This window comes from Trichophyton verrucosum (assembly GCF_000151505.1).
Source record: "Trichophyton verrucosum HKI 0517 chromosome Unknown contig01251_1.f1.exp, whole genome shotgun sequence".
Lineage (NCBI taxonomy): Eukaryota > Fungi > Ascomycota > Eurotiomycetes > Onygenales > Arthrodermataceae > Trichophyton > Trichophyton verrucosum.
In genome coordinates, this window is record NW_003315132.1 from 24,818 (window position 1) to 38,544 (window position 13,727).

General features: G+C 46.4%; 4 protein-coding genes across 4 annotated transcripts; 3 read left to right on the forward strand and 1 right to left on the reverse strand.

Annotated features, from left to right (window-relative positions):
• Positions 1-1,498: 1,498 nt before the first annotated feature.
• Positions 1,499-4,169, forward strand: TRV_08045 (uncharacterized protein; the record flags this gene model as incomplete). Its single annotated transcript, XM_003017906.1, has 5 exons — positions 1,499-1,779; positions 1,881-2,551; positions 2,652-2,903; positions 2,966-3,611; positions 3,794-4,169. The coding sequence occupies 5 exons, from the start codon at positions 1,499-1,501 to the stop codon at positions 4,167-4,169; spliced, it is 2,226 nt and encodes a 741-aa protein (XP_003017952.1).
• Positions 4,170-5,756: 1,587 nt separating this feature from the next.
• TRV_08046 (uncharacterized protein) lies at positions 5,757-6,868 on the forward strand (the record flags this gene model as incomplete). Its single annotated transcript, XM_003017907.1, has 2 exons — positions 5,757-5,845; positions 5,995-6,868. The coding sequence occupies 2 exons, from the start codon at positions 5,757-5,759 to the stop codon at positions 6,866-6,868; spliced, it is 963 nt and encodes a 320-aa protein (XP_003017953.1).
• Positions 6,869-7,453: 585 nt separating this feature from the next.
• TRV_08047 (aldehyde dehydrogenase family protein, putative) lies at positions 7,454-9,101 on the forward strand (the record flags this gene model as incomplete). The annotated part of the gene is made up of 3 exons (XM_003017908.1): positions 7,454-7,864; positions 7,934-8,818; positions 8,988-9,101. 3 exons carry the CDS (start codon positions 7,454-7,456, stop codon positions 9,099-9,101), a joined length of 1,410 nt encoding a protein of 469 aa, XP_003017954.1.
• Positions 9,102-9,795: 694 nt separating this feature from the next.
• On the reverse strand, positions 9,796-10,851 carry TRV_08048 (uncharacterized protein; the record flags this gene model as incomplete). Its single annotated transcript, XM_003017909.1, has 1 exon — positions 9,796-10,851. One exon carries the CDS (start codon positions 10,849-10,851, stop codon positions 9,796-9,798), a length of 1,056 nt encoding a protein of 351 aa, XP_003017955.1.
• Between the last annotated feature and the right edge of the window lie 2,876 nt (positions 10,852-13,727).

Sequence of the window (13,727 nt, forward strand, 5' to 3'; positions counted from 1 at the left end):
AAAATAGATGAATGAAATGAATGTAACGATATGATATCCTCCTATACACTAACACCGATGCCTGTAAGGACTTCTGGATATACAATATTCTGAATGGCACCAAGATCTTGACTATTCGTTATACGCGAGAGATCAACATATAACTAACCGTGTGTAAACAGCGGAGAATGTAAATCAACACCAACGTGGTCAAGAGACTAGCCTTGCGATCTGTTGATAGTCATTGCAAAGCAAGGAGCAACGGGAAACTGCCTACTGCCAAAGACTGTAAATCAATGCGAGGGATGAGGCTGCAGCGTTCGCTATATGAGCCACTGATAATAACTGCCTCAATCAAACGTCGGTGCAGCTGAGCAACAATTAACCTGGTTGCAAAACCCTTCCTTGGGCCGTAGTTGAAGTTTGATCTTGATCTTGATTAATAATTAGGCTCCCTGCAAACAGTGCAAAAAGTGCAAACAAACACGATGAAAACATGCAAACATGCAAACCTTATCAGATCAGGATGACAAACCAAACAAACAGAACAAACAGAACAAACAAACCAAACCAGGCAAACAAACACCTCCAGCCGCAACTCCTGCAACTTCCACCTTTTTAGCTTCCTTCGGCTGTACGAGAATAACGAAGAACAACGAATAACAAACACGCGCGAGGGACCAAAAATGCCCCCGAGCTAGCCATGTAACCAGCTGGCGGCACATGGATAACTGACCCCCCGTGTAAAACCCCTCATCTTGACTGGATAACGGGAACCTGTTCGCTAACCTGACCGTCCCTTGCACAGGATACAACTTGGCATGCTGCGTCATAGTCGTGGGCCCCCTTGGAAGCCTGATGATCCTCCTCCTTGCGGGCTGGATTGTGTACCAGCCGGCCTGTGCAAATCAGTGGCCCATGATGTCGCACATTAATGCTTTCTAGACCAGGCTTGTTGGCGGAGAAGGTTGCAGGGTTGCCGCATACGAAAAAACAAGATAACCCCGAAATACCGCGTCGTTGTCGTGTACCATCCCACCCCCCGCGGCAGCTTTCTGCTTTGACACTCCCTGGCCGGCACGTACGCGAGATGACTCAAGCGGCTTCAGGGAACTGTTTGCTGTTATTGTCCTAAGAGTCCGGCTCGGATACTACACGATGGATCTCCAATTTTATGACATTTTTTCTACGAACCTTGTTCTAGAAACTATCGTGATGATTCCTCAGCTCCTATCTCGTCCGTTGGCATCCCTGAGCATCTTCCAAACCACTCCGCACCAGCGTGCAGGTAGTTGGCCCGAGTTCCGCATGATCTCCGAGCTACTTGTGCAGAGTACACCTTTCCTTAGTAGCATCTATATATATATCTGTGTATATATATTTACCTGTGGCCCCTCCCTTGGTGAAGGTCTGTACCTTCATCGAGCTTGAATTTTAGTCCCTTTTTTTTTTTGCAGTTGAGACGCCTAGCTGCTCCGGTTTATCTAGAAAAATCCATTATTAGACTTGAAAAAGTAACATGTCTCCCATTGCTACATCAAACGTTGAGATCGTGGATATCCGCGGTACCAACCTTCAGAGTTCTTTATCTCAGGACATCTATCATGGTCTTCAGGCTGCAGAGAAGAGCCTGCCAACTTTACTTCTTTACGACACAAAGGGACTACGACTGTTCGAAGACATTACATACTTGGACGAATACTACCTGACGAACGCGGAGATCAAAGTCTTGGAAGCAAATGCTGCCAAAATCGCAGCACTTGTCCCTGAGAACTGCCAATTAGTTGAGTTGGGGAGCGGGTTTGTTTTCCTCTCCCCTTCGATGCCACTGCCTTCCCGAATACCGCGCAAATATCCCATACCCCTCTTCACCGGCTATTCGATTTTAACCGCGAGTGTAGGAATCTACGAAAGATCGAGATCTTGTTGAATGAGCTTGAGCGAGCGAAAAAGTCGGTTGAATATTACGCCCTTGACCTGTCCCTAGAAGAGCTTCATCGGACCTTCGCAGAGTTGCCATCGAAAAGCTACCGCTATGTCAAATGCCGTGGATTCTGGGGCACATACGACGATGGCCTCAACTGGCTCAACAACCCCATGAACAGGAAAAAAGCAACTTGGGTTATGTCTTTAGGCTCGTCAATGGGCAACTTTAGCCCTGTTGAAGCCGCTGGCTTTCTCCGTGGGTTTGCCAGGAGTCTGGGACCGGCGGATTCGATGGTGATTGCTTTCGATCCCTGCAAGGACCCCGAGCGGGTGTTCAGGGCTTACAACGATAAAAAGGGCGTGACAAGGCAGTTCTACCTTAACGGATTGTCTAACGCAAACGCTATTCTCGGCTTCGAAGCTTTTAAGTCAGGAGAATGGGACGCAATAGGAGAGTTTGACCAAACGCTAGGGTGCCACAAAGCCTATTACGTTCCACTAGCGGATACCGTCATCAACAATATACATATCAAGAAGGGCGAGAAGATATTCTTCGAGCAAGCATTCAAATACGCAGCAGATGACTGTGAAAAGCTGTGGCGTGATGCTGGCTTGCATCCAACTCGAAAATTTGGCGATGACTATAGTAAGTTGGACCCCGCCTGCTAAGCCAAGCCGGCAAGGATAGGTTTCCCCCCTACGGACGGGCATTTGCCGCTGCTTATTTATAGATCCATATTGACCAGCCTGCCTTTGCCCTGCTGCAGATATCCATATTTTATCCTCAGCCACCCCCAATATGAACCCATATCAGCTACCAACCAAGAGGACGGAGTACGTGAAAGATGTCATTCCGACCCTGCAGGATTTTGAAGCAGCTTGGGCGCTATGGGACACTGTCACCACCTCCATGGTACCCCCTACCGACCTGCTCTCTAGGCCAATCCATCTAAGGAACTCCCTGATCTTCTATCTGGGACATATCCCAGCGTTCATGGGTAAGTTAAATTACTGGAGATTGTGTCAAATATAAAGTTGCGGGAGCTAATGCATACTGCAGATAGGCATCTCGCTCGAGCGACTGGTGGAGCCCCCACCGAACCAGCGGAGTTTCATTCTATGTTCGAGCGTGGTATTGACCCCGACGTTGATAACCCGGACCATTGTCACGACCACAGCGCTATACCGGATGAATGGCCTTCAGTTGAAACCTTGGTGGAATACCAAGGCCAGGTCAGGACTAGGGCGAGGTCGATATACTTTAATGGTCAGGCTGGCGATAGGAAAGTCGCTGAGGCTCTATGGATCAGCTTCGAACATGAAACTATGCACTTAGAGACCTTCCTCTACATGCTTTTGCAACACAACAGTACTATGCCCCCTCCTCTCGTCGCTAAGCCTGATTTCAAACAATTAGCATTCGACTCGGCCAAGACAGCTGTTCCCAATGAATGGTTCGAAATCCCAGAGCAAACTGTGGAGATTGGTCTCGACGACCCGGGTTCAGATGAGATCCCTAGTACTTCCTTTGGATGGGACAATGAAATACCACGACGAACCGCGCATGTACCAAGCTTTATGGCCAAGGCTAGGCCAATAACCAATGGAGAGTATGCCAAGTACCTGGAGGAATGTGGTACTGAACAGCTCCCCGCATCCTGGGTGGAAAAGTCAACCCAGAATGGCTCACAAAACGTTATGGCCAAGTATGCTGTGCGCACTGTGTTTGGTCCAGTACCACTAGAGTGGGCATTGGATTGGCCTGTTGCCGCATCCTATGAAGAGCTAAACTTATATGCCAAGTGGATGAAGTGTAGGATTCCTACTTTCGAGGAGGCTAGGAGTTTATACAAGTACTCACTTACCTGTCTTTCTGGGAATGGTGCAGTGGCGAACGGGTTGAAGTGAGCTTTTTACCCCCTACTATCATGCTGTGGAAACCTATTAACATGGCTATTAGGACATCTGCGAACGGATCAGAGAAACAAAACCATGACACTAACTACCAACCAGTGCAGAACCCTTTCAACCTAGACAAGTCAGTGTATGTTGACCTCGACGACTGCAACGTCGGATTTGCCCACTGGCACCCAACGTCAGTGACGCAGAACGGGAACAAGCTCAGTGGTCAAGGAAATTTCGGTGGACTATGGGAGTGGACTAGCTCCACTTTAGAGGCTCATGATGGCTTCAAGCCAATGGATCTTTACCCTGCGTATACCGGTAGGTTGAATCTATCCGATTCCAAGCAAAGACGAAGCTAATTTTCTGCAGCGGACTTCTTTGATGGGAAGCATAACATCGTCCTTGGAGGGTCATGGGCAACTCATCCCAGGATTGCAGGGCGGACAACTTTGTAAGTTCATATTTCCGTCCTTGGTACTATGCTACGTACCGGCTTCTAACATGTCTTTTCAGTGTGAACTGGTACCAGCGGAACTACCCGTACGTTTGGGCCGGCGCACGCCTTGTCCGTGATGATTGAATATGCCCCTATTCCTGTTCACATCCTGCTTAGAGTAGCAGACCACGCTGAGACGAGCAAGGAATAAATGATAATACTCTCCACCCTAGATTACGTGTTTCGCCTTCAATAATGTGGTTTATCTTGCTGTTATAATTATTCTTTACCTTTTATTTACCAAAGGCTTCTCAGTCCTTCAAATGAAACTAGCCATATGTTCCACCCAAGGCCAGTAATTATACCTAGATATATCCAACTGCCGGAGTAGCATCATGCAAACGAATGCCTTCATTTTATCAAGGGAGTGTTCTAGGACACCTTTACGTAACTACCTTTCGCCAACGCCTTTGAAGTATCCAGTCATGCAGTCCGAGATTAGATACATTATTACAGGCTGTGTCCTTGTAGTAATTGACTAGCGGGTAGCTCACTTAGCAATGAAAACGAAGCAAAGTAAGAAAAAAAAAACCACCTAACAAAGCCAGTGGACAATGAACTCGGTAAATTGATGCATTCATATTCGGCTTTACTTGGACATCTTCTTTCTCTGCGTAGACATACTCCAGCAATACAGGACATATAATGGGCGTAGGATGGGAAGCTTAGTTCCACCATCTGAGGCCGGACTTTCTTGACAGAACATCTGGTGGAATTATATCTTTCTACTTCGGTTATTAATAGGAGTATCCCTTCATTTCACTATCTGATAGTAGAAAGTGACCTACTGTAATGGGTATTCCACCCGTTAATAAATTAACTGACGTGGTCATAAAGGCAGAAGACTTCCATATATTCAAGGGGACTATCAAAGAAGAACAGCTAACAAATTACTACTCTGACAGGACTATTTCGTCTTAATTAACTGTGCTAGTGAATGCTGAGGATATATCCATTCATATTGTAAGGCAGGCAGTTAAGACACCAAGGAATGTCCTGATGAACAGGAGACTCACTTAGGCCATTTAGGCCATCCTGTTCTATTTAAGGGCCTGGGTGGACTCGATGTTTCTGAACGATTTCTCTTCTGAATAATTATCTTTTCTACAGCTTACCTGCAAATCTATTTTGATATTACCCCCAGCAACACTGACGCCCCTATTTTACCAGAACGCTTATACACAATTCGAAACAACAGCTAAACATTGCCATTGTATCTCCCCTTATATAGGGGCCTTTGTCAAGCTTTGCTCTCTTTCCTTTTCTGTTGGGATACCAAATCGAGTCTGTCCATTAGAAAATGGACCGAAAGGTGGATGATAACTTCAAGTGGGAAGAAAGCCCAGGACTCTGTATGGCAGATCAGACCCCTCCCTTGCTTTGATGATAATGGCTAACATCTTCTTGACGTTCCTGGATTACCAGATCATGGATGTGGAGTATGTGGTACATGTCTCAACAGTGCAAAGGCAAAACGAGCCTGCTATGGAAAGCATACGGAGCCTTGCATGAGGTACCATCAAACAATGTTCTGCATTGGTAAGTTGACTGGTGCCAAAAGGGGTATATTCCCGAGTAAGATACTGACTAGACTGCCGTTGTATAGGGAATAGTCATAAATGCGACCCGTAAGTGTGCAAGGCTGACCTAAAAAAAATTGCTGATACCTTGACTAACTGGATATGTAGTTGCCGCAAGTCAAATGAACTCCATGAGAAACGTCACAAGGACATTGCAGCTCTGGTAGACAAGATCCATGAGTTTGACCGAGGAGAGAGGGACCTTACTCTCAAATTTGCCGACTGTACGAATGGCCCTGTTCTCTATGATCGTAGGACCAACCTTACTCCAGCTATGGGGGTGATGAAACTTGCAAAGGCTGCTGTTCTCCGCTCACTTGCCCCGCCGGAGACGCTGAAGAGAACCCTGTCAGCCAAGGACCGCAGGGCAGAGAAGAGGGCCAAAAAGCTGGAGAAGAGCGTAGCCAAGACGATCAGGCGCCAGGCCTGCCGTCCAAAGATTCCAGAAGTCGTCCTAGCTAGTTCCATCGAGCAGGTAAACAAGGCCATCCACGGCATCAGCAAGCCCGAGTCTTCCTTAAGCCCCGAGGATGCAGACACCTTCTTCGTAGCCAGCATCCTACACTTCCAAGAGGTGGAAGAGCAGGCTCGAGAGTTTGCCATGAAACAGGACGCCCACGGAAGATACCACGAGTCGAAGACGCCATCTCCCGGGAAGTACAAAGTCGAGTACGGCAACATCAACAAGTACGAGCTTCCAATAATCCGGGAGATCCTCACCAAGCTCAACGTCAGCATCGAGAAAGACAACGCCGACAAGGACCGCAAACATCTGCTCGTGAAGCTTGGAGAGGCCATCTTCGCCGACCTGGAGCTCCTATCAAACGAGGCCCGGGAGACAATGAGGCGCAGCGCAGGCTACTGGCGCTTTGCCAGCAGGCGCACCTACAACGCCATGGTGCGCAACAGCAAGATCGTGAACTGGGAGACGGGCGAGAAGCTGGCGGAGGAGACCCTGGCCGCCCACGAGTTAGAGGAGTAGCCTGTCATAGCATCAATCAATCTGTAGTCTTCTATATCTTTGCCGCTGTTGTCGATGTATGGCTGTCGGTGTAGTTGTTTGTAGACTTCCAATGACGTTGAGGCTGGAGTGTTCTGGTTGAGGTCGCGCGACCCATTTCCGCTTTGGGACACGGGATGCCGAAACTTTTGTCCGGCGGTTTCGCCGCATCAGCGAAAGGCAGACGACGAGGCACGCTTGATATCCCGGCGCTGCAGCGGGCGTCGAACAGCGCCATCACCGCCCGGACGAGCGCGAGACACACGCCAGCAGGGCCAGCAGCTTCACCTTCACCCCACGCTGAGCTCGCTGGCGTGACGAACCCGCGGAGTTGCGAGTGTCGGTAAACGCGGCTGTTCCGTTGTTTCGCCCTCGACCCACTGATACCGAGGATAACTAAGTCAAAAACTCCTATTAAAAGCGGGCTGCGTCGCCAGCTTCAACGTCTTCGCTGACCCTCGCCCGTTATAACCTGCTCTGCTGTTGCTAACGGAGCTACCATATCAAAGGAAGAGAGAAGTGCTGCGCTGCTCGCCGCTGACCCGCTGACTGCTGACCCCGTCGACGATGGCCTCCGAGACGCTGACGACCATTTCGCCCATCACCGGCAAGCCCGTGGTGACCAGAGCTGGCGTGACACAGGATGAGCTTGCAGCGCTGCCCAAGACTGCCCAGGAGGCCTTCCGGGCGTTCTCCAAGTCGACGACGCTCGCCCAGAGACAGGAGATTGTCGCCCGAGCCCTGAACCTGATGGCCAAGAAGAAGGACGTCCTCGCGCGCGAGGTGACCGAGCAGATGGGCCGCCCTATCGCCTATACGGGGGTTGAGATCACGACGGCCATCAAGCGAGGTGAATATCTTAACCGAGTGGCGGGCGAGGCGCTCGGGGAGCCGGTGCCTGGGGACGCTGAACCAGGGTTCAAGAGATATCTCAAAAAGGAGCCCCTCGGCGTCGTTCTCATCATCTTCGCCTGGAATGTAAGCTAGACTCTTCCTAGCCAGCTGCGTTGTTTCTGGTCTTCAGCTCGAGATGCTAATTGAGCATAGTACCCTTACTTGATCCTGGTCAATAGTTTGATCCCTGCGATTCTAGCTGGAAACGCCGTGATTCTGAAGCCTTCCCCACAAACTCCCACAGTCGTCGAACAGGTGTCGTCCATCTTCCTCGAAGCTGGTCTTCCCCGGAACGTACTGCAATATTTCCATTGCGGGTCGCTCGTCAACCTCGAGGCCATCATCCGGTCTCCCCTGATCAACCACATCTGCTTCACCGGCTCAGTTGCCGGAGGTCTGGCTGTCCAGAAAGCAGCAGCAGACCGGATCGTTAACGTCGGCCTCGAGCTCGGCGGTAATGATGCAGCCTACGTCCGTCAAGACGTAGACCTTGCTTGGGTCGCGGAGGAGATTGTCGACGGCGCCATCTTCAACAGCGGTCAGAGCTGCTGCTCTATCGAACGGGTATACGTTCATGAAAAGGTCCACGATGCCTTCATCCAGGAAATCAAAAAGGTGCTCTCCAACTATCGCGTTGGTGATCCCTTCGACGAGAAGACCCAAATTGGGCCCGTCATATCTCAAAAGGCTAGAGAGAACATTCTCTCGCACATAGAAGATGCTATCAAGGGCGGCGCCAGGGACGAAACTCCTGCAAACAGCACCTTCGATAACCTCCCACCCGTCGGCAACTTCGTGAAACCTACGCTGCTCACAGGTGTCACACACAGTATGCGGGTGATGGCTGAAGAGACGTTTGGGCCCGTCATACCCGTCATGAAAGTCAAGGACGACAGCGAGGCCATTCGATGGATGAATGACAGCGACCTCGGGCTAACTGCTAGCGTCTGGACAAAGGATGTAGCGACAGGAGAGAAGCTGATCCAGGATATCGAAGCTGGCACCGTCTTCATCAACAGAGCCGATTATCCGAGCCCAGTGAGTTTTGTCGAACCCCCTGTCCTGCGCTGCGCTGCGCTGTTCTGCGCCATGCTGCAGTTGCATGATATCCCAGTTCGGTTCATAATCTTTTTCCCGTTTGACTCTATCTTTTACCCGTACCAAGTCTCCTGGCATCACCACATTCTAACCTCCTTTCTTCTCATAGGACCTTGCATGGACCGGATGGAAGAATTCCGGAAGAGGTGTTACCCTCAGCAAGTTTGGTTTCGACCAGTTCATCAAGCTGAAAAGCTTCCACCTGAAGGATTATCCAAAATAGAGCTCCTCCGTCTGCTCTGCCTGGATTTGCACCTCATGAGTTATATGATAATTATATTTAATTCGAGCTGTACGAATATAAGTCTCTATCTTCATCTGGTTATCCATTCATCCAAAGATGAAAATTTTTTTCCAATCTAATCGAAAGAGGTTAATCTCTGCTACATAATATCCGGGATGCCCTGGAATGCAGATGCGCCGGGCGCTCATCGTTACGGCGTAGGGAAAAGCTATGGCTGTCTTTTCCTTTTTCTTTTTTCTATCAAGCCACGCCGGAGAATTCCACCGTCCTGCAGGACGAGGGCTGGCGGCATCTTAGACTTATCGGACCATGGCTCCGATGGTATATGCCCTTCTTGTCTTCTGTCGCCAAGATCACCGGTTGTTGATTCCCAGCGCCGCCGCATATTCTATATGCTGCATAAGACTGAACCCGCAAATGCACCTACCATGTATTCGGACAGAGGGGACATGGAATGATCCCTTTTAAGTGGAAGTATATCGAAGGAGCTAAATGCCGCAGCGGGATGGGTGAAAAAGTCAAGTCATGCAGAAGGTTTCGACGGCGTTGTTGCTTTTCATAGATCTTCAACCAACGTACTTTTTTTTGCATATTTAAGTTTCCCCATCATTGCCATATTCACAGCAATGCTCCGGAGTTAGACTGATAAACGGCCCATGAATAGATATCCGCCTCATAGAAATGTCGGAACTTGGCTCAGGCGCTGTTTTCGAAGCTTCTTACCCTCCTCTCGCACCCCTGCATTCTCAGGCTGGAAAGTTTTGATCTGGTCAAATGTAGGATCACTTTCTTCAATTTTCACTTGGCGTTTAGCAGGGCTCGGGCCCGGTTCCTTGGCTGGCTCGTCTTGCTCATCGAAGAATTTTGCAAATCGGGAGCTCGAGCTTCCACGAGGCTTTGGTACTGAATTTGATCGAGTAGCAGGCGAAGACGACCCACTGCTAGAGCTCTGGGACTCTCTGATGTTTACATGTGGCTGCTTGATAGGCGAGGGTGCTGGGTCTGCCCTTGTAATTGAAGGAGTCGAGTCTCTCTTATGCGGGAGAGCGACAGGAGTTTGCTTGGAGGTGCATGCTGGTACTGATGTCCTAGATCGGGCTGATATAGCCGGTGGTCGGCTTAATGACCTAGCCTGGACGCCTAGGTCATCATCGTCGCTGGAAGCTGTAAAGTCTTCCGTTGCATCCGCCCTCGATGGAGGTCGAATGTTCGAAATTGGTCTGGCCTTCACACCTTCGTCTGTGCCCTTGTCTCGCAAGGACTTTTCAACGCCACCACTCGTGTTCGCTGGTCGGGAGTAGCCCAACGCTGCCTTTGTGGAAGACTTGATCCCCTGTAGACCCATGAGCGGACGGGATTGCTTCGCAGTCACCATCAATGCTTGCAATGAAGTTCCTACCCATGGGTCATCGTCTCGATCTTCATCACTCATCCCTATATCTTCGTCGTTTATTTCTTCCATATCAGAATCATCAACCTGCGGCCTTCCAGCGTCCTCCTTCATCTTTTCCAATGCCTCTAGACGCTGCATATCTGAGGATTCGCGCTGAATACTCTTTTTGGTTGCATTATTCATAGACGTCTTCGGATCGGTAGGCCTTCGCTGGGTCATTCTCATCACCTTCGAGGCATTTGCCGTCTTGGCTTGCTTCCTTTTACGAGTATATTCGGCCTGATGCAAATGTGCCGTAAACGATCGAGCGGTTGACAGGAACTCATCCTCCACCATTATGTATTGATCGTCGGCGTCGAGGCCATCTATCATAAGTCTAGATCTCTGTGTTAGCCAGGTATCCCGTGTAGTGGCCGGATATTTCTAGGTCTGCGTACTCTTCAGAGGGCGGTTCTCTAACAGGCGAAGCTGAGCGTGTTCGATCTGCGGACACAAGTTAGCCATGTTCTGTACCAACTAGCGGATGTACCATGTCTGCAGATAGATGCACACGCTGGATTGTTCACTTACCGAGTCTACCTGACAGCGCAGTGCTTGTCGAGCTCCGCTGCGCTCCTAGCTCACGCTTGATAGGCCTCTCTGGTGTCGAGCGTTCCCGCTTCGGCTCGTCCAGTTCCCACGGTAGAACTCGGGGCATCGTATCGCCAATAGTAGCATCTTTAAAGTTGTGTGCTTTCAGGTAGGGGACGCTGCTGGCCGTAGTGAGTCTCGAGTTGTTGGTGGTGTTGACGTTTGTCGTCGTTTTTCGCTGGCAAGCCAACGATGTCACCAAAAGTCTAAATAGGCGCCAAACTTGACGTCAAACGTTCAGTTTACATCGAGATATCGTTTGACGCTTGAGTAACAACCTCTTTGACTGAAGTAAGGAGAGTCCGAGATACATCCATGGACTATGTCATCCTTCATCTCTTACTTTTTCCCTCAGAGTATCAACTGGACATGTTCAATGGTGGATGTGCGGCTCTAGTTAATAGACGGCTATACCTTTGGCAGAAGACTACAGAGTACAGCAGCGAGGAGAATCAATAAAGCGAGTGCTCCGTTGAGAATGGGCGATAAAACGAATACTGATTCTTGTAAGCGAATTGCTTGTGCCATAACCCACAGGAGTGCTGATTTTCTTTGGGAGTCAGGCAAGCTCTGTATTGCTGAGACAGTCGAATACCAGCTATCCTTGCATTCGGTTACAGAATGACCAATCGTCTAGCACAAGAGAAGACAGCAGGCCAGTTAACAGGCCAGATAATGGATCTATAGCAGGCGTTCTTAATAGCCAAGATGGCCCCTGTTGATCACACTGTGACATTTACACCGAGTTATCCTACTTGAAATTTCTGTCACTCGGCAGTACCCAGCGAACTCACGCATAGAAAACTTAACCACGGCCCTTCTATGTACCTGAGAATACAGTTAAGTATCAAACCATAGCATCTAAACTCCACGGATATCGATCGATGGATATAAGGCTATTCTATACAGCAATTGTTTCTCAAGCGGTGTAATAGCCGCATCGGTGCATCACTCCTGGCGATAATGCAGCTACATATGCATGTTAATATCGAAATGGTAACGAGTGATAGGCCTGGGCTGAAGCACCTGTTGGCAAGCAGGTAGGGAGAGTGGGTATTCAAATGAATCATCGGTGGAATTATGCGCCCTAATGTATGTCGCCATGGCTTCGACCAGCGTTTACCCTAGTAATCCATCGAGGGTTAGCCGCTTCCAGTCATTTCCGGGCCAATGATGGCGCTCTACAGCAGTCCCAGGTGTTGGCGAGTATGAAGAGCAAGGCGAAAATTACATAGGCACAAGAAAGTTCGAGCGGCGAGCTACACTTACCGCCAGATATTAGTTATCTAATTAATAAATAATATCTAGTAGTAAATACTTAATTATATATAGAGATACTTATAATATTAAATAATTAAAGGCTGAAAATTTTATTTTATTAAATTTAATAATTATAAATATAAAATTAATATTTTATAGCTAGTAATAGTAGAAGTATTTTATAATTACCTAGTTACTATAATAGAGTATTATATATTAATAATATAAACTTTAGAGGTATTAATATATAATTATACTATTATTAATATAATATTTTATAGATATAAATCTTTTATATTAGTATTAATTTAAGAAGTATTTTCCCTAAATACTTCTTTTCCTTTCCTTATATATAGGCTTTTTTTACTTTAAAAAAGCTTTTTATTAAGTATCTAGTAGTTAATATTGGATATCTAATAATTAAACCCTTTTTTAGTATTTAATTTCTACTATAAATTTTATCTAGAGGTAGATAATTCTATTACTTTAAATATTTATTCTTAAACTATATTTAGATATAAGGATAGATAGGTTGGATTAAACTCGGGAGGTTAGAAGTTTACTTATTATAGACGTGGGTAAATTTATTTAGATAGTAGGTAGGCTAAAGATAATATAGACTTTATCTACTTATCTATATAGGCTCTACTAAAAACCTTATTTAGGCTAAAAAAAGATAAGTAATAAATTCTCTTAAATATAGGATTTATTTATATTACTAAGTACTTACGAATTACTTACTAATTACTTACTAAATATATATTATTAAATATAAAAAGTAAATAATATATAATATAAAATTTTATTATATTTATAATTATTATTATTTATGTAGGCTTTTATATAAAGGGGTATTTATATTATTAATTTAGCTTAATATATATTATTTAATAGTAGATATTTTTTAGATAAGGCCCTATTATAGAGAGATATAGTAATATTTAAATAATTATAAGAATAAAAAATATAATAAAATAGTAGCTTATTAAATAATTATCTATTATTATTATGATAGTAGCTTTTAGAGTATTTAAAAATAATATATATTTAATTATTCTTGGGCTATAAAATATTAAAAAGTATTTAGTATATTTAATACCTTATTTATTATAACTTTTAATAAATAACTAAATAATAAGAATATACTTTTATTATTTTTATATAATAGATATATAATAAATAATATTATTATTTTTATATAATAAATATATAATAAATGATATATATATTTATAAATTATAATAATAAGTTTAGGCTTGATCTCCCACCCCTATAGGGGTGGGGGGAGGCCTTTTCCCCCCTAACCTACACCCCCTTGGGGG